We start from the raw sequence: 25,344 nt of genomic DNA, 5'->3' as shown, positions 1-25,344 counted from the left end.
AGAGCGCGGGAGTGTCACACCGGCTGAGGATCAGGCAGTAAAGCGCAGCCAGCCAAGGTGCAAGACTGACGCCGCTGCCAGCTCACAGTATTTCTGCAAGCCCTGTCATGCTTGAAATGTTTTAAGGTTCCAGCTCTTCAAATCACAGCCACTAGGTAATGACTAATTAAAATTATTATTTAAGAAAGATGTATATTGAATTCCCCTCATTGGTTCAAAGCCAGATTTTAAGTACATATATGTGTGTGCATATATCTGTATAAATACACTTATATACATACATAATTTGGAAACTTCAATTCAGGCTTCCAGTTTTTCTGAGGCTTGAATTACAAGCTTCAACATTTTCAGCTGAAATATGTGATGCCCTCAGCCACTAGCATGCAGTAGTAACCAGAGGGAGCGTGCTGGTGGCATCCCCACAGCTCTTCCTTTTCCCCACACAGACACAGCGTTCGGAGGATGGTCTGGGTAGCAGTAGGGCACCTAAGGGCTAAGGAATTGCCTTTTCTCTTGTCCATATTATGCACAGACCTAGAAAGAACATATCTAGAAACTCTGGAAAGGGCACTAATGAGAGTAAGACCAGCAAAACTACATTATCTTTCTGTATTTTCTCACAAAAACAATTTAATCGCTAACAGTTGGCTTAATTTCCCACTCTTCTCAGGGTCTGGCATGCCCTTATTTAATTCAGTCTAGACCCTTATGCATTAATAGGGTCTGATTTTCAAGGAAAACAGCAAACACAGATAAAAGTCCTCTGCTTCCTCAGCACACACAGGCAGACTGTGTTTCTCTGGATAACATCCCAGTCACCAGAATTACAGAGCCAGTGCATAGATGGGAAAAGCACAGGAATTCTCCTTCAGTGTATCCATGCACCCCTGCTCTCACGAGGCAATAGGAGTAACACAGTAAATGACAACGTGGCCAATGACAACTCCGTAACAGGACCAAACAATCCCATACAAAGCTCACAGTAACGCTTACGAGAATAGCACGTATTCAGGAAAAAGGCACTCTTAACAACTTCGCTCGGGATAACTTTCCCCCGGCGCTTGGCTTGCCCTTGCAGTGCTTCCACCCTGGAGCAACAGCATCCGCACACACGCCAGTGCTCCCCGAGCACGCAGCCACGGCTTGCACAGCTGCCGGCACGGATTATTCTTGCCAGAAGCACAATAATCTCCTTGGGAGGCTCTCCGTGAGGACTGTTGCCGGGGGGAGAGAGCATATGCACATTAAAATGCAGATTTTGCTTCCTGCCTCCCAGGTCTAGTCCTACAATGACCTTCTGCTGCTGCTGCAATACCGGCGTCTGCAATACCTTCCTCATGGATTTCAGTGAGCGAAGGCAGGACAGTCCTTCGGTTCAGCCAGGCAGACCCCGAGAGCCTCCGCAGGGCTGCAGGGGCAGAGCCATCTTGCCGGAAGAATTTCCCAAACTCAGATTGCTTGGGGGGGCAACCAGGGCCTGGCAACTGCTACCTTAGAAGTAACCTCTGCACCGCTGGTGGGATGCTCACCACAGTTCCTCAGCTCTGCCTGGGCTGCACCCTCTCCAAAGGTACTGGGCTGCAAAAATCACCGCTTGTTATTACCTCTGGCTCCCCAACACCTTCCCTTCCTTCTTCCTTTGCAACACTTGGAATACCACATTCAAGTCACACCTTGTGACAACAGGACAGAAGTATTTGGCCCCAATACACCTGTGTGGAGTCAGAGACAAGGGAACATAGACCTCCCCTTGCCAGAGCTGTGGGTGCTCACACCCGTTGCGAGGACAAGGCTGGCGAGACGGCTGCCGCACATGGCAGCCCCAACCCTCCTTTCGGGGACCCCGACACTTCGGCAGTGTCCACACTCATACACCGCGATTCACTTGCCCTGCAGGTCACCAAGAGTTAATTTCTTCCTAACCTACAATTCAGAACGCCTGGTTTAGCCAAAGACCTCCACCATTAAAATAATACCAATATATGAGGTATTTATAAAAAGATCCTAATCTTTGCTGCCATCAGTCCTGATTCTATCCCAATCAACGACCAAATTAACATTGACACCAGCGCCCCGTCCTCCGTAGCGGAGAACAAAGTTTTCTTCCACCAAGTCTCAGACAGCAAGAGAGAGATGTATTTATTTTCCCAGGGACTTCCTCGCGCCTCGGGAGCAGCGAGGGGAAGGGGCCGTGTCTCGGATCAGCCCCCCACGTGTAGCAGAGCAGCTCCTGGGTTGTTTGATCCTCCATTTGCCCGGTGGAAGGGCTGGGGATGGTCTGTTCGATGGAGACCCAGCCATGCTTCCCCATCCCCTAGCTTCAAAGCATGGAACCAGCTGCTCTCGCCCCCCTCCGGCAGCCCCTGAAGGGAGACGGGGGGGACCACAGAGTGGCAAACGGCTGCTGCATCACATCCCCCCACCACACATCTTCCCTATTTTCCCTGAAACGAAAGAAAGCTGTGCTCCAAATGATGCTTTCTGTCGAACAGCTGACCAAAAATGAAAGTACAAACAAAACTTAATGGAGCGCGAAGCCTCATATGACAAGGAAAATTCCCGCTCCAGTTCTGATCTCTGTTTACAACGCCAAAAGTGGGTCAAACTGGTCTGCGATGGAGGAATCTGTCTGGAAAATGATCTCTGCGAGGCAAAGCATCTCAGCGGCAGACAACTGCACTGCAATGCTTCCGCGGGGATCCTCTCCCCCACCATCAAAGTAACTTGATTTTGCAGCGCGGGGTCGAAATCCTGTAACTTGAAACCGCAGCTTTTCATTCGAACAACTTGAATTTGGCAATCCCAGATCCTTCGGGGCAGATCAGCCGACCAGGGCATTTCACTATGGATCTCCGAGCTTTAAGAAACTAAGACATGGCTGGGTTGGGTCAGGGCTGGGGGAAGCTGTTGTGGGTTTTGTTGGGCTTGTTGTTCTCGTTTGGGGTTCTTTTGTTTTGTTTTTGGTTTGCTTTTTTTTTTTTTTTAATTACTGCACTCCCTTTTGTTCCTTTCCCACGTTCAGGATAAGGTTATTGAGCAGTACCATCACGCTGCCTAACCCAACTATTGTGTTTTACCCTGTCATGCTCTCTCTCAAAATGCAAAGGAATCACAATGACATTAAATGGGAGCCCAAAAAATGAGAGAAACAGTCAGTAATAACATTAATTTCCAAAGTATTTTCATTCAGAGTTCTCGGAATCTGGTGAATTTAATATCTGTCCTTTGCTGTTGTTCAAGATAGAAGACGAACGCAATGTAAACAAATTCAGCCAAAACTTCCTGACAAGAAGCTCTGTATGTTATTCTGTGCAAGGATGGCATAGAAATACACAGCAATCTAAAGAACGAACATACTAAACAGCCTTCAAACCCACTAATTTGCTTTATCGACTTAAAAAAAAAAAATCTGTTCTTTGACCTTCAAGTGCTTGATTCCTTTTATGGTCACAGAACCTTTACTAAAAATCTTCTTCTAATTATTCTTAGGGTACCCAGAGGCTTTAAAAAGCAGAAAACACCAAAAAAATGTATTATTGCATTCCTGCACATATTGAATCCTCTTTCAAAGCAGTTATTGAAAGAAAGAAATGCATTTATAGCCTTTTCTAGAAAACATCTTTTAAAAAAAACAACTGATAAACATGCCTTCTTATTTATAATTTGTATTTTTTTAATGTTCTCTTTGGTTTTAGTTACTGCTTTGTATTTACAGAAAAATGAGCTCTGTGAGTCTTCAGAGTGTCTGCTGATGTCAGATATTTATAGAAAGTTATGATCTCAAATGATTTTAAGAACTGAAACAGTCTACATCTGTGGGACAAGCCTTGTATCTTTTAGACTTCAAAACTGTCCAGTTTGAACGGGAGTCTTTCAGGACAAATAAGGAATAAAAGGGCTTATTTTAAAATGCACTCAGTATAAAAACATATGATGTCAGTGAACAGTAGTAGCAAAAAAGACATTGAAAAAAGTAATAGAATACAGGAAAGGATATAGATTTTATATGTTTTAATTAGAAAAAAAAAGAAAAAGGTATTATGGAAATAGCTCAGACTCATAATGGTAGCTGAGAGTATGAAAGTAGTATGTGGTACATACTCTGAGTCTGTAGAATAGGAATATTCACAAAGCTGGATGGGAAAATGAGTTCATGAGTCTTTCAGACCCACTGATGAATTGGAAAGCGCCATGTGAAAGGCCCACAAAAATAAGTACAGTTCCCCTCACAAAAGGTAGAGTGCCCCTAGAGCAACAACAACAAAATTTAAAAAAATTTTAAAAAGGGTTATTTCTCTCCAGACTTTAACTAAGCCAAAGCTGGAGGAGACGCACCAGGTTGGCTGGGACCTCCGTCAGCCGCCCGTCCCAGTGCCCAGCTTGATGCGGGGCGAGCTCGGGGAGGCGGGAGGTTGCCAAGTGCCAGCTCTCCTGCCACCCTGGCCACCATCCCAGCCCGCACACCACCCCCTGCAAACCCCATGCCTCCAGGTTCGTGACAACCCCCCCGGCCGGTGTCAAGGGAGGCTGTGGGGAGCTGTGCCCCTCTGCAAACCCTCCCTCCGCTGGGTGCGGGGGCCGTGTGGGGAAGCCCTGCCCGAACACCAGAGGTGCTCGCTCCTCCGACGCGAGAAGAAAAGAGAACTTCTCATTCACTCTAACCCACCCGCTCCTAGTTATACCATACACAGAAAAGCACGTTTTAAGTTGGGAAACGCTGTTCTAACATTTCTGTCGTGCTTCTTTATTTATTCCATTGCTCAGCAGAGCCCGTTTCCCAAATTGAGTTCAGGACCCCATTTCAGTAGGCTCAAGACAAAAGACCTTTTCTGCCCCAAAGCTCAGGACCCAAAACCCAAGATTTTAGAGAGGTGCTCAGAGAGGGTGCCTGGAGCAGCGTGGTGGGATGGACCCTCCTTGGGCTTGGTGCCACCACGCAAGAGAGTCTGGGAGGCACAGGCAGAGCCTGACCGAGCAGGTGGGGGATCCCCACGCTGAGGGGGTCCCTGCCCGCATCCCCATGTCACAGGCATCACCCCAGACACCAGAGAAGGACATTTACCTGCTCCAGAGACGCAGTTTACAGCCCAGAGCTCAGTGCGCACCTCACATACCACAGCCATAAAGCCTCAACGCCTCAAGGGGCGGACACACGTCCTCTTCAGCTCTATTGCCCAAACAGCCTCTTCTGGGAAAATGGTGGCAGGGAAAGCAGGCAGCAGTGGCTTTAGCTGTCCCAGCTAGCTCCACCGGTCACCATGGTGGACCCCAAGCTACCCACGCTCACACCAACGATGACACGCTGCCCCTGCTCTCATCCCTTCGATCAGCCATTGATAGCGCCACAGGATCCTGCAGGGTCTCCGTATCCCCATGCTGCCTCCTGACTTGCTTGTGACTTAGGTGGGCAGGAATGACCTAATCACATCCAGCAGAGTGGGACTCCAGGGCAGGACCAGGACCTCCATGCTCCAGTACAACACAGCAACCCCAGTTGGTGGCCAACTGAAGAACTGAAGGGAGACAGCCCACTCCAGTGCCCTACCCAGCTCAAAGCACCGGGTTTCAACTTTGTGGGTCAGCGGACTACTTGAAGAAGAGCCACAAAAGGTAACAAAAGCCCATTGTCAGCAGGCTCCAATGCCTGGAGTGGTCTGCCATCTCCAAAAAGGTGAAAAACTCAGCGTTATCTTCAAGCCAAGAGTTTCCCCATCAGCACAGCAGATGACCTTCATCAATCTTCTCTTCAGCCACCTTGTGCTGGCTCATAAGGAAAGTTTTGTCAATACGCGGGTCGCTACGCGTGCTCGCGCTGTTGAGCACCAGGTGAGACACAGCACCGTCCCAGGTCTTGGGGCACAGTGTCAAAAATCAAGCCCCCCCCCCAGCTGAGCTACAACAGGAATTACATACGCACGCACCTAACACAGAAAAGTTACCTGACAGAGTACATTTTCTTCAAACGCAACGTAGAACGGAGCTGTAATGTGTTTTTTCAACCCAAAAAGGACGAGGTTTATCTTTCCTCACAGGCTCCCCGAGCAGTAAAAGACCCAAATAACGCTAAAACAGCCTTCAAGAAAACTCAGCATCAAACGCTAAGGTGTCCTTCAAGGGGCTGAGCCGCATCACCTCCCGAGCGAGGTGAGGCACCGACCGCTCCGGCAGTTGCGTAGACAAGTTTACAGCCAGCTCACGGCACGCCAGGAAAGGTCCATAAACCACCAAAAACAACCCCCCCCCCAAAAAAAAAAAAAAAAAACAAACCCCAAAAGCTTCTCCCATGCACATCCACACGTGGAGAGCAGAATATTTTATACATATATATATATTATTTTTTTTTTAATGTAAAACACTTGCAAAATCCTGGCCCTGAAGGGGAGAGCCCTCTCCAGCCCGGGCTCCCCGCTCTCGCCCCGGACCCCCCCGGGGCTGACGACCCCCCTCCGCCCGCCCCACCGCCCCCTTCACCCCCCACCCCCAGTCCCGGGGACCCCCCGCCTGGGCGGAGGCGGCGCAAAAGGGGGGCCCGGCGGCGGGCGAGGCCGGGTCCAGGGGTGGCGGGCCCGGCTGCACAAAGGGCGGCGGCGGGGAGGAGGAGGAGGGTTGGCGGGGGCGGGGGGGGCGGGGGGTCGCCGGGCACTTACTTTGTCTATGGTGCCCGGGAGCAGGCGGTCGAGCAGGCGGCAGAGCACCACCCCGTCCTTCAGGGAGGACTGGAGGAAGCCCTCGGGGTCGGAGATGGTCTTTTTGGGCGACTCCAGCACGCCCAGGGCTATCAGCCACGTAACGGTCTGCTCCGCCGAATTCATGGCGATGGCGGCGGCGGGGCGGGCGGGGGTCGCGGCGCCCCGCGCCTCGCGTGGGTTTTTGTGTCTCCCCGGGCGGGGGCTTCAGGCGGAGGCCGGCGCCGCCCCCATGTGAATGCAGATGACGACGCCCCGGCCCCGCCGCCGCCGCCGCCGCTACAGACACATGCAGCTGCAGTGCCGCCTCCTCCCCGCCTACCCACCCCCCCCCACGCCGCCGCCGCCGCCGCCGCCCCATGACATCACTGGCAGCGGCGGCCGGGCGGCCCCGCCGCGCGGGGGCAGCGCGCCCGCGGACACCCGCGCGCCGCTCCGCACCCCTCCGCGTCCCCGTCCCGTTCCCCCCCCCCGCCCCGCGCCCCCCCCCGCGGCGCGTCCCGCACCGACCCCCGCAGGCGGCGGGGCGGGCGGCGGCCGCCCCCTAGCGGGCGGACGGCGCCTCCGCGGGCGCGCAGCGGGGCTCGGGGGAAGGAGCGGCCGGTGGCCACCTTTCCCGGACCCTCGTTTCGGACCCCACACGGGCCTTTAGTGCTGGGCTAAGGGCAACCGATTCGACACCGCCGCCCTCCGGGGCCACGGGCAGCGGGTTCTTGTCCGGGCCGATCCCGTTAACTCCATTTTTTTGGTCGCCGTTGCCGTGCGCGAGGAAGCCCGTTATGTCCCCGTTAGGGCTCGCCCCGGTGGGCTCCGGCCCCGCCACCACACCATCAGCTTGCCCTGTGCTTCCCGCCTGGGCAGCATATGGCACCGGCCGGGGAGCCAGTGTCAACGCTGGGAAGGACTGGGAAGGCTAAGCTGAAATAGAGCGGTGAAAGCATTCCCGTGCTCTTTGTTCCGGCAAAACCCCATTCCTCCAGACTTTGCTTGGACAGCACCCTGCATGCAATCACTAATTTTCTTGCTGAGACCCAACACAGGCTCCCCAGGGCCCCTCTGTCGCCATCGGTCTCCCCCACCACGCTGTGGAGGTGATGCCACCGCGGTCCTTCCCCTCGCAGCCCACCCAACCCCCTCGAGGGGCAGAGCTGCCATCAAGGCAGTGTTAGAGGGGTCGTGCCCAACCCAGAACTCATCTCTCTGGTTTTTCTTCAAGCCCAGCTCATCGTGTCCGCTGCCACCACAGCCCCGGAGCAGCATCTCTGGAGGGTTCTTCTCCTGGCCCAGCGTCCCCTCTCAAACCACATGCCAGAAAGACAGAGGTGCCTTTGGATCTCAGACGAGATAATCAATCTCCTTCTAATCCATAATAGAAACAGATTTCCTTAAACTGTGACGCCTGAGGGGTGATACCTCTCCCCAGATTTGTTAGCATCATTCGAAACTTTGTCTTTCACCCTTTCCATATATATTTTGAGCAACAGTTTCCCACCCAAGAGCCAGTTAGCTATGAAGAACACAAGCATGGCTAGTGTTTGCCATCGGGAAGCCGTGTGGATGGCCTACCTGGAGACTTTTGAAAGAACCTTGCCACCGGTGCGGGAACCGTTTCCAAATCTTTAGAGGGAAAAAAGTGGAAGTGCCCAAAAGATTTAGGAGCATGCCAATCTCTTCCTGTCTTCCTGTCTTAACAGACTTTCCCCTACAAGGTATTTACTGCAAACTACTCAAACTCTCTGCACAGCTCCCTTGTTTTATCCTTTCCTCCCGTGTGCCCCTGTCCTGAGCGTTTATCCCGCAGCATCGTAGGACAGACGGATATTTTGCATCTGCCCCATCCAGCAAGTGGAACCCGTGCCATGGTGGGAGTTTTGAAGTATCACAAACAATGAAACATATCATTATGGCCAATCTGCACTCCTTCTTCTTTATTTCACAATTAAAGCCATTCTGATTCTCTTTCTGTCCTGACTTTGGTCCCACTTTTGCCTCTAAATCACCAACTGATGATATCTTTATTTAAGCACCCATTGTGATAATGTTTAAGCAATCTAAACTCTTTCTGAAGGCATCAAGAGGCATGATTTTAACCAGCTTTTTCTGTAAAACATTTTAAATATATGCACAGCTGAAAAAGTAATTTTGGTACTGACTCTCATAAATAAAGGATAGATATGGAGCACATATGTCGGTTCAGGTAACTTCCAGGTCTTAAATCCCTTTACGCAAGCAAAGAGATTTTGAGATTTTGATTATTTTTTTCAGTTTAATAATATCTGGACCCTTTTTTTTTGTGAACAAGAGAGAAAAAAATATTCTATGAAATACGTCAGCCAGCTTTGGCAGAGATCGAGTAGATTTAACAGCGCATCATTTTCCGTAAATAAAGATTAAGCAGTTGACAATTTATTTGGCTTCTCCCAAGCTTTTGTCATATTCTTACGAGAAGTTACTAAGGAAACAGGGTAGGCATGAGGTAGAAGGTAAGTTTCTGCCACTGATTAGCAAATGGTTGAAAGACAAAGCAGCAGGAATAAATTGCCGGTTTTCAATTTGACCAAAAAGTTACCAGTAGAGATACCTCCTCTCTTCTGCGCTATACATTAACTGAAAGTCACCAAAAGGCAATTGTACTTCTGCGGGTTTTATTTAGTCTCTTAGCCTGAGCAACAGGTTTTAGAGGAGGGAGAGCGGGAGAAGGAGGAAATGGGAGGCAGAGAAAGCTGCTGCTTTATTTTGGACTCTCATTTGCCATTTTTCTTTTTCAGCTGTGAATACCTCGCCTGCCTGCCTGCCCCTGCAGCAGCAGTGAGATGCTGTGGCCGGCCATATGACTCTGCTTTCCCTGTGCCAAACAAGGTCAGGGTTTCAATGGGGAGGAGACTAATTAAATATCGGTCCGACTGGAACAGAAATTGCCTTGGCAGTCTGTAATTAGCTATATAGGGGTCACACTGGATCAATGACTGTGCTGGGATTCCCATGCTATATGTAATTATCTCTGTAGTTTTAGCCTAGGGAGGTTTACATCCCCCTGAGTAAAAACCTTGCCCCAACAAAGCAACACTTTAATATTAAACTCAGAGATATATTTCCATGTCCAGTTAAACCTACCTTTCAAAAGTATCTCAAGGCTTGTAGGGCAGCTGGTCTTTTGCAGTTACTTGAAACCAGCCGTCACAAGTTCAGTGTCACCAGCTCTCTTTGCTGCTGGTTTGCCGACTACCTGTCAGCTTGAAGGCGTCAGTTTAAATCTATAAGCCAAAGATGGTGGTGGTGAACTCAGGAAGGCAGATCCATGAGCTGCGTTGTACTGGCAGAGGTGACAATGGAGAAAGAAACCACAACAGAGAACCAATTATTTCATTATCTTAACAGGCAGATGCAAAATTTCTGGTCCTGAGAAACCCTGTCGATGGAGCGTAAATAAATGAGTACCCCACAGAGCGCAGCTGAAGTGCTGATGCAAAATCACGAACAAGGGATGCTCAGAGTGGGTGTTTGACGAAGGGCGACAGCAGGGTGATGCTTGGGGCTGCCGTGAGAAGGACAGGGAACTGCTGGAGAGGGTGCAGCAAAGGGCTACAAAGATAATTAGGGAACTGGAACACCTCTCTTATGAAGAAAGGCTGAGGGACTTGGGTCTTTTTAGTCTGGAAAAAAACATGACTGAGGGGGGATCTAATCAACTCTTATAAATACTTAAAGGTTGGGCGTCAGGAGGATGGGGCCAGAATATTTTCAGTGGTGCCCGGCAACAGGACAAGAGGTAACGGGCACAAACTTGAGCATAGGAAATTCCATCTCAACATGAGGAGGAACTTCTTTCCTTTGAGGGTGGCAGAGCACTGGAACAGGCTGCCCAGAGAGGTGGTGGAGTCTGTGTCTCTGGAGACATTCAAAACCCGCCTGGACGCGTTCCTGTGCAACCTGCTCTGGGTGACCCTGCTCTGGCAGGGGGGTTGGACTAGATGATCTCCAGAGGTCCCTTCCAACCCTACCATTCTGTGATTCTGTGATTCAATGCTCAGCTCCAGCGCAGCGCGATGGCGGGGCCCAGCAGACTTTGGCCCCTCAAACAGGGTTCATGGCACGCAATGTGCTGTATGTGGAAACGTCCAAGCAAATCCCAAAAAGAAAAAAAAGCTAAGGAAAAGGTGCTTTTAAACATCTCTCTTTCATGGGGGCTGCTGGCACCTGTTGCAGGGCCTGAGGGAAAACAGGGATGCCTGAGGATGGTGAGGGCTTTCCGCTGGGAGAGGGATGCCCCAGAGCTCAGCTCCCTGATTTATTCCCCCTGGACATGGATTTCAGATCTCTCAGGCCTCTAGCCCACTTGGTCTACTACTTCCTGGGAAAGAGCCTTTAGGATCTACTCAAAAAGTAGAAATACTGTCATCACATCTTGGTTTTAAATCAATGCAGCCTACTGGCACCATGCTCTGACCGAGCTCAGAGCCTGGGCTGCTGCCAGGTCCTTCATGATCTTAGTCTTAGCAGTCGAAATTTGTGTTAACATCCGCTTCATTTGACAGGGCAACTAAGACAATTCTGTATGTTACAAGTTTTATCACAGTCATTGGTGCTTTTGTAGCTTTTACTCTGGCTATGAACTTCGGCTGGAAATACCCGCTGAGTCCTCTGGCAAATCCATGGCAGCCCAAAACGTCGCTTTTTCTTCCGTGCTCCCGAGAGCATCAGTTCAAAAGCTACACTGCCTTTGTCTTCTAAGTGCAGCTCAGGGTAATGGCATTGATCCGCCACATTCTGTATACCTCCACAAACCAATAAAAAGTGTCTCTGCTTTAGGCAGAGATGAATATAAAACCAAGGTCCTTGCCACGAAGGGATAATCACAGATGATAGAAGATGAAGCATAGATCGGAGAAAGGAAGAAACGAAGAAGGACAATGGGCAGCAGGGAAGTCACACATAGGCTCTCTCCACGGAAAAAAAATCTACTTTAATTGCCATTTCAAAAGTTTTATTCACACTTATTGAGGACTGAGAAAGAAATGAAGGACAAGAATTGAACGGCCAGAAATCAAAATGGCTAAAATGACTGAAAATGTGTTGAATTTAAACAAAACAAAAAGACCTGATATTTTCTTTTTTTTTTTTTTTTTGTTTAACGTGTGCATACTGAATCAATAGCATTTGCCAAATTTTGCCTGGTATTCTGTTAGCATGAGATGGAGTAAGTGCTTTTCTAACGTTGCAGGCCGGGCGGAAGCAAATCAGTGGTTCCCCCTGGGGAAGGTCTTGGGGGAGGGGAGTTGGCAGTGAGCTCCACCGTTTCGGGCCAGCTGCAGAGAGAGCTGTGTCCTGCAAGCTGAAATATCAGATGCAGATCCCCAGCTGGTGGCAGTTGTCACAGCTCCCTTGAAGTTGACGAATCCGTGACATTTTTTAAACAGCGAGCTCCAAAACTTTTGCAATGAGCTCGGATTACAGAGGACCAACATGACCATCCATAAAAAGGGCAAATTGGATTCTAGGATGTACCTGATGAAGAATCTGGGGGCAAAGTAAAGGTAAGAAAGAGTGTTACAGCGTCGTTAATAAAACCTCATTTGGAGTGTAGCACAGAGACTTGGACACTCATGTTCCAGAAAAATTAAATCACACTGAAACAGAGTCATTAGGAGACTGACAGTGATCCCACGGGAGCTTGGCTTGTTTGCCCTGGCGAAACAAAGCCTGAGAAAGGGGACAGGAGGGCTGTCTATAAATACATCAGTGGGTAAATATCACAGAGAGACAGGCAAGAAGCTATTTAATCTTAAGAACAATGCTAGCACAAGAACAAGTGGATATAAACAGGTCCCGAATAAATTTCTGCTGGAAATCAGAAAAAGTTATTTGATTCTTCTAGCCATAAAAATCTTCAGTGATGATAAGAACTAGTGGGGCAAATAACCCAACTGTTTTCAGAGGGGAATACAATGAGTGGGTTTAAAGCGATTATATGAGTTGACTGCAGTAGCAGGGACTGGACTTCGCCCAGGCTCCGCTCCTCAGCAGACTTTGCGTTATGCCTACCAGCATCAAAGTGGGCCAAGCATTCATCATGATGGATAAGGTTTAGTGAGAGAAGTCAAATAAGCAGAAGCACAGTCAAAGCCATTCTCTCACTCAGGGTGAATGCTAATGACACTGGTTCACTGCCGCATGGAAAATTCACTTAGTAAACTAGGTTAATAGAAGGAAATCCTCTTCTCTGTGATACAGGCCCATTGGGTTGGAAGCTACACATCGTGACCCTTGGACATATTTTGTAGACTCCTTTTCTATTCATATTTTTCAATCCTATAAAAGTTTGCTACAGATCTATACCTCTTTTGTTTTTAAACATGCAGCCATTACCAGAGTGAAGTAGTGTCCTGCTACTGGTGTGAATAGCCTGTCCTCCGCTTTACCCCAAAGTCCTTGGCAGAAGACAGACAGTTTTCAACACATTTCTGAAGTACAGAAGGGTGGAAGGGCTCCCATGGGATGGGAGAGGGGAGGAAAACACAGAGATGCTGGAGCAGGAGCAAGAAAATGTGCAACTCTCCCATCAGCACATTCATGATAACATTGCTGCACTTTATTCCCAGTGCAAATTACAGAATCACAGAATGGTAGGGGTTGGAGGGGACCTCTGGAGATCATCTAGTCCAACCCCCCTGCCAGAGCAGGGTCACCTACAGCAGGTTGCACAGGAACGCGTCCAGGCGGGTTTTGAATGTCTCCAGAGACACAGACTCCACCACCTCTCTGGGCAGCCTGTGCCAGTGCTCTGCCACCCTCAAAGGAAAGAAGTTCCTCCTCATGTTGAGATGGAACTTCCTGTGTTCAAGTTTGTGCCTGTTGCCCCTTGTCCTGTCACTGGGCACCACTGAAAATATTCTGGCCCCATCTTCTTGACACCCGCCCTTTAGATATTTATAAGCATTGATGAGATCATCCCCTCTCAGTCTTCTCTTCTCCAGGCTAAACAGACCCAGGTCCCTCAGCCTTTCTTCATAAGAGAGGTGCTCCGTTCCCTTTGATCATCTTTGTAGCCCTGCGCTGGACTCTTTGTCCTTCTTGAACTGGGGGGCCCAGAACTGGACACAGTACTCCAGATGTGGCCTCACCAGGGCAGAGTAAGGGGGGAGGATGACCTCCCTCGACCTGCTGGCCACGCTGTTTTTAATGCACCCCAGAAAAGAGGATGAGGACTGATCAGGTAATTTGATGGCATTGGTTAGCTGCTGAGGTTTGCAAGAGGATTCTTATTCGCAGTTGTAGGAGTGGTCAACATACCGGGTACGTGTGACAAAACTATAAAAGTGGATCGCTCCCCATTCACATGGAAAATCGCTGTCGCACACATTAGGCGTTGCCCTCTGCTGGGTCACCCTTGCTGTTCGTGGGGTGCAGGGGTTGCACTGGCCGGCACTGTCAGCGGGGCACGCTTAGGGGAGGGTTTGGGGAACCCGCTGCCCCTGGCGGCCTGGCCGGCAGCAAAGCTCAGCGCAGCGTCTGTCGGCTCGACCAAGCTTTCAAGTGCTCTCCAGACTATTTTTGCAGAAGACCATGTGAGTTGATGGAGCTTTTTATTTTTAGTCCTACAGTACGATTTGTTGACTATGTCTATTTCCTATGCAGCAGGTACTGAAGTGCCAAGGCGATAGAAGGCTTTTAATGATCCATCAATAAATGTTACAGTCAATAAATGTTGCAGTCAATAAATGTCACCATCTGCCTTACAGTTAGCATCTGCACCCTTCCAGCCCCCATGATCCAATATTTATGTTATATCCGTTTAGGTTCTAGACTTTGTATCATCACTGGCTCACTTCAGATTTACTTCTGACCCTCTCAGTCAGCAGCAAGATGTTCTCCAAGTGCTCCTTTTGAAAGAAACCAAATGCAAAATAAACTCTTCCAGCACAAGCCCTGCTGAAGGGCTTTACCTCCCGAGATTAAAGGTGCTGGGTACCCAGAGGAGGGCTGAGGCCCAGCTGGGGAAGCCGCTTGCTGCCGCGTCAGACAGGACAGACAGACAGCAGCAGCTCAAATCTTGCACTTCGACGCAGAATCTCCGGGCACCTCTGGCTGTTTTCTTTTTTTGCTGATCAAAACTGCACCCACCCAATGGATTGTGGTGATGGCTGCTCAGCTCAGTCCCCCTGCCTTTTTCTCTTTAAGGTCCCACTGTTTAAGAACCGCAGCCTTGCATATTTTTCCTTGGCTTTTATAGTCCTGTTTGCAGCGATTACCACTTTCAGTGCTCTTAATTCTGGCCAAATAAAACTACAAAGTGCATTCTCACAAGCAGCTTGCCAAACCAGGTCTTCCAGAGGCCTTGCATCCTAAAGACCTACAACTTTATAAAAGCCAAGGTGCGCACACAGCATCCCACCCCAGCTCATTAGAAAGGAGAAGTAAGAGTCACTGACACGCTGGATTTTCTAGGATTCCCAAGCTTAGGTGACATCGTCATTTAGCAAACAAACCATCTATAAGGTCTGCCCTCACATGCCATATGCCATATTTTCCTATGCCATATTGTCCTGGCATATTTCAGGTGTAACCCACTGAAGTTATTACCCCATATACAAATGCCCCTTGTGAAGGAGAGCGTCAGGCTTTCATTACTCAGTGGCCTTGTGTTAAACCTTGTGTTTCCAACAAAGTAATGGGATATTCCTGCTTTTAAACACAAGAACTGGGTTATTAAACATTGTAAGAACCCTGGGCTGAAGACTGTCTGAAATTTTTGTCTCCTTTTTCTTTGTCCATGTTTGCTATGCTCGCAATGGAGAGTTTCTGTAATCATGTAAAGTATATTTTGAAAGACAGCTCTGCAGTCATTATTTCTGCACCTTTCAGCCCCTTTCCAGAAGGTGTATTCCAGCCTCGTCAGATATAGCTACAAAAAGGAAAGACATTGCATAGGTAAGATAAAATCTCTTTTTAAATTAAGCAAAATAAGTTTTATAGTGTTTACCTTGGACTTTCTAGGGCACCTTCAAAGCACTACAGATCTCTATATATTTCTCTATGTATTTTCAGCATGTTACATGTGATGGCTCGATGTGATGATATTTATAAGCCTGTATTACATTAATCAGTAATTGATATAATGGATTGACTCTATACCTAGTTACTTTTCAATCTGGAGAGTGTTCAGTCCCATCTCTGTTAATACTTTCTATCTGATCAGTGAAACAGACCATGATAAAAGCTGTGTAAGAAAGCTTCCTTCTTTACTAATTGGACTAGACTTGGAAACCAGAGGATTTCCTGGGAGCATTGCCTATTTTCCTCATAATTATTTGCATATTCAGTTCAACAGCAAAACAAGTCTGTAATTGTTCAGTTCAGAAATGAAAAGCTTCTTATCACGTATGTCGGTCAGAAAAAAACACGTGCAATAGCTACATCAGTGCCAAATAGTACTAAATCAGTCCTACCTGCACTAATTTAGGATTAGGAAGTGTATTAAACAATAACTTAAGAAGCAAAGGACATTAAGGGAAGGAAACCGGCTGGAGACATTGTTTAATGTATCCTTGTTAGTACAAGGAAGGATTTTTCCACTGCTCAACATGTAAATTATATTCACCGTCTAATCACACCAATTGAGGCAATCTGAGGCAATTTAAACATTCAGAAATGTTGTGTAACCAATTTATATTTGATATGTAATTCGCAACAGTATTGACATCATCTTTAAATTTAATAATATGGGCGGGGTCAGACCTAAATGTGAGCCTCCCGCTTTGATGTCTGGCATAACTCGTGTACGCAGAGACCCTCAACTGCTGCTTGGCTGTGCTGCTGTGGATCGAATGTCACCGCTTAATGCCACGGGGAAGAAATAGCACCACCAAAATAACTTGAGCTAGCTATTTAGCCTTCCAAATATATACTAGGAAATGAGACAAAGCCTGCAAAAAATGGTGGGATGTTGGTTAAAAAAAAAAAGCCTGAACTTGTGTGTAGCCCTTGCGATTCAAACCCACATCATTTTCTCATCATTTCGTCCCGTCCAAACTCACAGGATTGTCTGGACCAGTAATGATTAGTTTAACATCATTACATTCCAGTATATACATTTGTGTCTACTGGTCAATACTCCTTGGAAATAGGATTATTTAATTAGTTGATATAGAAGCCAAACACGAAAGTTCATGCTCAAGCAAACTCTCACTAAGTTACTAGGAGTTTTACATTAGAAAGGAGTGATGAAAAAATTCTAAGCCCACTTCTATCTCTTTTTCTATTTTAGTAGAATTTCAGACAAACAAAGGAAAAGTACTGGTTTAAACACAAAGTATGAAACCTCATATTATCTTTGATTCAAAAAACGTTACTAAGCCAGGCAAATTTCATCTGTGGCAACTTCTGCCTGCAACTTCTGTGGACCTGCTAAACCCTGCTATCAAAGCTGTAGCTGAATAACATTTAAAAGGTAACACCTTATTTTCTTGGGTGCAGTTTCCCAGGCCATGGAGTTGATCATAGAAATCTGTATAGGACGAGTACAGACACAGAATGTGGACTTTCACAGGGACCACTCCATCCTTGACTTGAAGCTCAGACAACTCAACCGAAATGGCACAGATGAGGTTGAGCCACCAGATCTTTCGCAAATGTGCTGCCCCGTGCCAGTTTCAACTTCTTGTTCTTGACATTAAAGCTGTTCAGAAGTTAACTTCAAGCTTGGGTTGTTTCCTAAACCAGCTACGAGAAAAATGCAAGCAACCACTGTTGTGGCTGTATGACTGCACTGCTTTTGCTCAAACCAACATGAAAATAAGTCTTTTGAACACATCTTCCATACAGACATGAGACATTTCAAGAGAAAAGTAAAGCATTGCTGTTTCCTGTCATTCATAATGTTCTGAAATGGCAAATGAAAAGCCAGAGACCTCGTCCACTGCTCCTATTTCCTTAAAAAAGGAACCGGACCATTGATCAGCTCCGATATGGGAGCACCCCTCCGAATCCGTGCTTAGCATCTTTCCAAGAAGGATGCTTCTCTGTTGCTTTAGAAGACTGATCATACACCACCATGCACCACTGCACTGTCCTGCCGTGCAGAGACTGGGTCCAGAGATCATCTGTGTATGGAGCAAGTGCAAAATGACGAGAGCAACATCAATTCAGGAAGACTGTACATTTTCCCACACTCCTTGCCTCATTCCATTGAATACCAGTTTCATTTTTCCCAAATTAAAAGTCGATGGAGAGAACTCCAAGGGGAACTTTATAGGGATGTTCCTTCCTCTCTCTCTCTTCTTGATTTTAATGCATGAAGAAATAATTCATGTTCAGGGAAAATTGTTCTGAATCTTTCCGGATTTTGAATATTGATGTAAATGAAGGTTGGTCTTTACACAGAAGTTGCAACAAATTATTAATTTAATAAATGAAACATTGTGTTTGGACCAGAGCTAAAAATTTTGCATACATGAAAATTAAGCAGTGAAAATAATAAAGTCATGAATTCTGCAATAACTTGAGGTCTTTATTTATGCTCTTTCAGCTAGTATCCAAGTTTCTTCAAAGGCTTAAGCCGTCTTCAAAGGCTCCAACTGTTGAGAATTATGAATCAAGTAGTCTGACAGCATATATACTTATTTAAGCATTACACGAAAACAGTCCATATTGCTTTTGACTTAAGCAATAGTAGCTACGGAGTGACCCCACCATTTTTATTCAGTCCCTAATAAATACACTGAGATCCTTGCCTAAACACCTGTAAGAGCAGTTCTTCTATAGCAGTAATGAAATATAATTAAATATTGGGTGACAAAGTTGGATAGACTTATGCACATGGAAAAGGACTTTACTCATCAAAAAGACACAGCAGGACTATTTGAGGAGTAGCTACTATTCGATACAATAAAAAGATCCAAATTTGAGCCCGAGACATTTTTATTTAAGACTCTGTTTGTACCTTCTAATTTGCAAAGCACAAGACAGATTATTTGCTTTATTTTAAAGCACACTTTAGGGGTGTACTTACTAAATGGGGTAGGTCTATCTGAAATATACATATACAAAATAACCTAATGCAACGAGAAAGAAATGATGGCACATCATGCCTGCGGGACTGCAAAGCTGGATATAATTTACCTTCCTCTTCCAAAAGGAAAACAAAAATGCAGAAAAACTAAGCAAACACACTTTGAAAGAATTCAGCCTTTTGTAGTCAAAAATTGTTCTTTTACTAGGTTGTAAACAATCGAGTCTCACAAAAGCAAATTTTGCTTCAACAAAGGCATTTAATTGTTTACTGTAAATTACAGCTGTATATATTTTAATCACCATTTCAAGCCAAGAAAAATCTTCTTTCAAGTTAAAGAACCTAAAAATAAGATGGCTGTCAAGAAATATTCACTTTTAGACCATGAACTTTGACACTGCCCTTTAGTCATCAGTCCAAGAATAAAAGAAAAAACCCCCTATGTGCTACAACTGTATTTCCTGTAACATATGTTCATGATTGAGGTATTTCACTAGCACAGGATGTGCTCAGATGAAACGGAAATTGCCCCTCCGTAACAGCCAGTTGAGCTCCCAAAATAAAGTATAGATGAGTTTGCCGACCGCAGCGCAATTAAGCTTCAGCTTTCTTCTCAGGCAGAGAGGTATTAACCCACTGACAGCAGGAATGCTGCAAATAATTTGAATATTTGGTTAATATTACAGAAAGGTATTCTAGAAGAAAATTAAATCTGCAGACAGCTGTTCTTTTGAAGGCTTTAGATGATGCAAGCCTGCAGATGGATCGATGGCCAGCACGGCCATTCGTTACCACAATCTGTTTAAAGACACAGAAAGCATGTGGCACTCGTAGTGCAAAGGAGCGAAAAAGATTGAGAGAGGCGTTTAAATGGATGCTGAGCTCTACATAAACGTTACCCATATGGGGGCTAAGCAAAACATACTGCTTGTTCGGAAGAAAACTCATAGGAACAGCTTGAAGGGGAGGAAATCCCCCCAAATTTTAAATCCCTACGGAAACTTTATCTCACCTACATTAACCCCATGCTGCCTCAAGTACTCAGTGCTAGAGTGTAGCCAGCAGTGATTTTTCTTCTTTCTTGTCAGGCCATTTTTCCCACTTGAGGGGCTACATCTGGAGTAGCGCATCCCATCCTGGGCTCCCCAGCACCAGAGACTTGCTGACAATCTAGAGCCATCCAGCACAGGGCCACAAAGATGGTCCAGGGCCTGAAGAACACCACAGAAAAGGAGAGGCTGAGAAAGCTGGGCTTGCTCAGCCTGGGAAAAGCTGGCTCCACGTATCTCATGTAGAGGAGATCACACCAGACGCTTGTAGTTATTCAAAACTCGACTACAGAAAGCCCTGCATAAGCCTTGCTTTGAGCTGGAGGCTGGACTTAGAGACCTCCAGAGGTCCTCTCTGACCCAAGTTATTCCATGATTCTGCTCTGGGATTACGTGAGGTGAAGTGACCGAGGTCCACCTTGCAGGAAGCGCAGATGTTTCATCACTGGAAGCTGGGCATGGAAGGAGAGTACCACCAACCCCTTCTAGGGGCAGACTAGTCAAACTCTCCGCCAGCTGGTAGCACCAGCCATCGAGCTAATTCGAAGCTAAATCTTTCCGATGGACAAGATATATAGCCCTGCTGCCAAAGCTGTTTCCCTGGAAGGAAGCGTACCTGCACAAAATTGTCCAGTCTGACGTCCCAAAACCAGAGGCAAATGTGAGGGATCCCTACTTGCTTTTCAGGTGGAGAGCATTTTTATACTGGAGAGCTGAAAACGGAAATCAATGTTAAAAAAAAAATAAATGAAGTATTTAAATTCTAACAACTTAGCAAAATTTCCTGATGTACTGACTTCAGAAATCTTGTGCCTTTACCAGTATGAATAAAATAATACAGCTAAAATATAAAAGAAGTTTTGATGATTCACTATTAAGAAGTGATTCAATGTGAACATTCTAACTTTAAGTACTTGAGGCAAAAATAAAAGAATGTTAATAACAACAGATACACGTGCTAATGAAGCTACCGATAATAGCAAGGGGAAAGTGAGAATGCAAGGCAGGAATAACAGTACAGTACACAAAATATATGACCTATAGGGAAAGACGGAGCAAATCTTCAAATACATAGAAATGCTATTGCAAACCAGATGGAAATAATGTGTTTTCCATGTCTGTGATGCATGAAATGAGAAAGAACAGGTTTAAACTGCAGCAAGGCAAATTCAGATTGGACACTGGGAAATGTCTTTACAGATTTTCTGCGGAGGTGCTATAACCTCAGCATTGTTAGCAACCTTTAAGAAAACATGAGACAAGTATCTGTCAGAAGTGATATATCTACACGTTCCTGCCTGGCAACAGGAAGATGCACTAGATGAACTTCGATGTCCTTTCAAGCCCAATGATTTCATACAGAAGCTTCTATATATCAAACATAGGAATAAAAAAATACCACTAAGTCTAAATTACAGCCTACAATACAATCTGAACTAGAATTACAACTATAAATGAAAGAGCAGTAATCAATGAGTTTTACAGAAAAATAACTAATCTTTCCTTGTGATGGTATTTGCTAACTGAAATTCATAGTAATCACCTTGACATTAAAGGAACTATATAGGAATAAGCTCAAGGCATTTTATTACTCAATACTGAATAAGCAGATGAGACAGCAGCCAGTTACCAAAGGGAGCCTCCATGACTATGACTTAAGACCTGACCTGTGTTATGGGGAATGTCAGACTAAATAATCATCACTCTCACTTCTGGTCCTAAAATGCAGGCATAAAACAGGATTTCTCTTTGGTCACCCAAGACCAGAAAGACTGAAACAATTACAGTGATTGCTTATGATTTCCCAGGATCAGAGGTGGCATTCACAAGAACGGCTCTGATTTACTCTTCAAGAATTTTCAGGGAAACAAACCAAAACAGAAGAATCCCAATTTGTTAGCATAGCCTTCAAGATACAAAAACCAGCAGCCCAAAATGAACATCCAGGTGTTAGCAAGCGGCTCCGTGATTTCTATAGCAGCATGATGTTAGGCAACCAGCATCTTTTCTTCTTTCTCTTCCCCTCAGCTATTTCGAGAGGTGACCTCATCCATGTATCTAATAAAATCATGAAAGCTCAAAAGCGTAGTACGCTGAGCTCACTGACGTTCTTAGCTCTGTCTCGTAATCATTACTTTCACGGTGCCTCCCCTTACCAGTAAATGAGCTCAATGAATGGGAGTTAACTTCATTATATGTCTTCGCCAGAAGCGGCTTCTGCTTCCTGTCACTCTCCCGGCGGAGGAAGGCTCTCCTCGACTTTAGCTGCAGAGTTCAGACTGCTGTGTACAAGCAAATTTTATTAAGGCAGTGGACTGATTTTTATCACTCCACACAGACTGATTTTACACATACGTGTGTGTAACAGAAGCTAAACCCAATATAACCACTGCATGATTTTCTTAATTCTGTTGTAGTGTAATTGTCCTTCTGAATTTTAACAAAGGACAAAGGCATCTATACAAGCTGTTAAAAATCAGTGTGTTTGAAGGCTAACCTAGAGTAAATAAGTAGTAACAGATAAAAATTTGTTTATATAAAGGTCTTACAAAATATCCAAACATAACTAACAATGAAATAAACCTGTCAAGTTTGTAATTGTTAAAAAAAGGTTAAAAAAAAGAATAATCCTTCTCAAGACCTAGTGGTATTTAAACAAATATTATTTTAAAAATATCAGGTAAGAGACAAGCCCTCTAGGCAACATTTTTCATTGACTTTTCCATAGCCTCTAGCTATATATACATGCCGTGGTTTAGCCTCAGACGGCAACAAAGAACCACGTGTCGCTCGCTCGTGCCTTCCAAACACAGGAAGAATCGTAAGAAAAGGGAAGACTCTTGGGTTGAGACAAAGGCAGTTTAATAGAACAGCAAAGGGAACAGGCAAACAACAACAACAACAACAACACGGATAGGGGAATATACAAACGCGATTACGGAACCGCCACTCCCCCTGCCGCTCGCAGCTCGCCGGCCGGACCCGGGCCACCCCAGCCCGCTTTTAAGCAGCAACTTCCTGCCCCCTCCCCCGGCAGCTCAGGGTGGGCGTGGCTCACATGGCATGGAATACCAGGAAAAGTTAACCCTATCCCCACCGGAACCAGGACATTATCCACCCCTTATTCCATACCATCTATGCCATGCCCAGCAGGTTCCAATGAATTGCCACCACTTTCCCCTGTTATATATATATATATACACACATATAATACCCTTAGTTTATGGGTCATCCCTCCAAAGTGTCCGTTGAGTTCTTTTAATCCACGGCTTTGGGCTCCATCTGTTAGAACAGTCTCTCAGGGCAGGTGAGATGCTGGGTGGTGCTGGTCTGTTGCATGCTGTATTTTTCGGAGCTTGTGACTGGTGCACCTGGTGTGGCTCATGCACGCAGTCTGTAGGCTGAAGATGTAGATCTTGAGGAAACTGCTGGGCGCCGGCTGCTGAGATCAGTTCTTATCCCATCACCCCTGTGCCTTACTTGTAGTACAACTGATAGCAATGAGGACATACAGTGACAGTGTTACTTAGCAATTAACAGCACACAATCTGATTCATTGGCTATTCTCGCCCAAAATCAGATCTCCATGAGGTACACATCGGACTTCCCCATCCTTCCGCATCACCCACCAAGTGCACCCAGGTCCTTGGGCAAAAGCAATCCCACGGATGGGTTTGCCTTTGCCTGAGGCAGGACTAACCCAGACTGTCTTCCCTAGCATATTCTTCATGTGCACTACGGGGACTTTATCCCCTTCTACAGTACGTGGAAGTTTTGATTGGGCAGGGCCAGCCCGATTGTTAGATCCCCTGGTGTTAACTAGCCAGGTAGCTTTTGCTAAATGCGTATCCCAGTGTTTGAAAGTCCCACCACCCATTGCTCTCAGTGTAGTTTTTAACAGTCCATTGTATCGTTCTATCTTCCCAGAGGCTGGGGCGTGATAGGGGATGTGATACACCCACTCGATACCATGCTCTTTGGCCCAGGTGTCTATGAGGCTGTTTCGGAAATGAGTCCCATTGTCCGACTCAATTCTCTCTGGGGTACCATGTCGCCACAGGACTTGCTTTTCAAGGCCCAGGATAGTGTTCCGGGCAGTGGCATGGGGCACAGGGTATGTTTCCAGCCATCCAGTGGTTGCTTCCACCATTGTGAGCACATAGCGCTTGCCTTGACGGGTTTGTGGCAGCGTGATATAATCAATCTGCCAGGCCTCCCCATATTTGTATTTCAGCCATCGCCCTCCATACCAAAGAGGCTTCAAACGCTTGGCTTGTTTGATCGCAGCGCATGTCTCACATTCATGGATGACCTGTGCAATAGTGTCCATGGTCAAGTCCACCCCTCGGTCACGAGCCCATCTATATGTCGCATCTCTCCCTTGATGGCCTGAGGAGTCATGGGCCCACCGAGCTATGAATAGTTCACCCTTATGTTGCCAGTCCAGATCCACCTGAGCCACTTCAATCCTAGCGGCCCGATCCACCTGCTGGTTGTTCTGATGTTCCTCCGTGGCCCGATTCTTTGGTACGTGGGCATCTACATGGCGTACTTTCACAACCAGATTCTCTATCCGGGCAGCAATATCTTGCCATAGGTCAGCAGCCCAGATGGGTTTGCCTCTGCGCTGCCAGTTGCCCTGCTTCCACTGCTGTAACCATCCCCACAGAGCATTTGCCACCATCCATGAGTCAGTGTAGAGATAAAGTACTGGCCATTTTTCTCGCTCAGCAATGTCCAAAGCCAGCTGAATAGCCTTCACCTCTGCAAACTGGCTCGATTCACCCTGTCCCTCACTGGCTTCTGCAACCCGTCGTGTAGGACTCCACACAGCAGCCTTCCACTTTCGATGCTTTCCCACAATACGGCAGGACCCATCAGTGAACAGGGCATATTTCTTCTCATTTTCTGGCAGTTTATTATATGGTGGGGCCTCTTCTGCACGCGTCACCTCCTCCTCTGGTGACATTCCGAAATCCTTGCCTTCTGGCCAGTCCATGATCACTTCCAGAATTCCCGGGCGACTGGGGTTTCCCATTCGAGTTCGCTGCGTGATCAGTGCAATCCACTTACTCCATGTAGCATCGGTTGCATGATGTGTGGTGGGGACCCTTTCTTTGAACATCCAACCCAGCACCGGCAGTCGAGGTGCTAAGAGGAGCTGTGCTTCTGTACCAACCACTTCCGAAGCAGCTCGAACCCCTTCATATGCTGCCAATATCTCTTTTTCTGTTGGAGTGTAGCGGGCTTCGGATCCTCTGTATCCACGACTCCAAAACCCTAGGGGTCGACCTCGAGTCTCCCCTGGTGCTTTCTGCCAGAGGCTCCAGGTAGGGCCGTTCTCCCCGGCTGCAGTGTAGAGCACATTTTTAACATCTTGTCCTGCCCGGACTGGCCCCAGGGCCACTGCATGGACTATTTCCTGTTTGATTTGTTCAAAAGCTTGTCGTTGCTCAGGACCCCATTTAAAATCATTCTTCTTCCGGGTTACTTGATACAGAGGGCTTACAATTTGACTGTAATCTGGGATATGCATTCTCCAAAAACCCACAATACCTAAGAAAGCCTGTGTTTCCTTTTTACTAGTTGGTGGAGACATAGC

General features: G+C 46.7%; 1 protein-coding gene and 2 long non-coding RNA genes across 7 annotated transcripts in view; 1 reads left to right on the top strand and 2 right to left on the bottom strand.

Moving 5' to 3' along the window:
* ARHGEF7 (Rho guanine nucleotide exchange factor 7) overlaps positions 1-6,970 on the bottom strand; it is a 126,522-nt gene extending 119,552 nt beyond the window's left edge. For 2 of the 5 annotated variants that reach the window (XM_054189260.1, XM_054189270.1), the window contains exon 1: positions 6,648-6,970. In XM_054189260.1, the coding sequence (XP_054045235.1) occupies positions 6,648-6,812 (165 nt within the window). In that variant the 5' untranslated portion in view covers positions 6,813-6,970. The remainder of the gene's footprint in view (positions 1-6,647) is intronic. The other 3 variants (XM_054189215.1, XM_054189234.1, XM_054189224.1) reach the window with 2 other exon arrangements.
* Positions 6,971-12,025: 5,055 nt separating this feature from the next.
* LOC128904361 (uncharacterized) lies at positions 12,026-17,293 on the top strand. The gene is made up of 3 exons (XR_008464483.1): positions 12,026-12,220; positions 15,549-15,614; positions 17,160-17,293. It is a non-coding gene; the product is annotated as an uncharacterized LOC128904361 (long non-coding RNA).
* Positions 17,294-19,227: 1,934 nt separating this feature from the next.
* The window catches only part of LOC128904360 (uncharacterized), a 29,017-nt gene continuing 22,900 nt past the window's right edge, over positions 19,228-25,344 (bottom strand). Inside the window, exons 4-5 of the long non-coding RNA XR_008464482.1 lie at positions 20,359-20,455; positions 19,228-19,344 (exon numbers count right to left, since the gene is read on the bottom strand). This is a non-coding gene — a long non-coding RNA (uncharacterized LOC128904360). The remainder of the gene's footprint in view (positions 19,345-20,358; positions 20,456-25,344) is intronic.

Source organism: Rissa tridactyla, chromosome 1 (genome assembly GCF_028500815.1).
Source record: "Rissa tridactyla isolate bRisTri1 chromosome 1, bRisTri1.patW.cur.20221130, whole genome shotgun sequence".
Classification (NCBI taxonomy): domain Eukaryota; kingdom Metazoa; phylum Chordata; class Aves; order Charadriiformes; family Laridae; genus Rissa; species Rissa tridactyla.
This window is presented reverse-complemented; position numbering and strand designations above follow the sequence as displayed.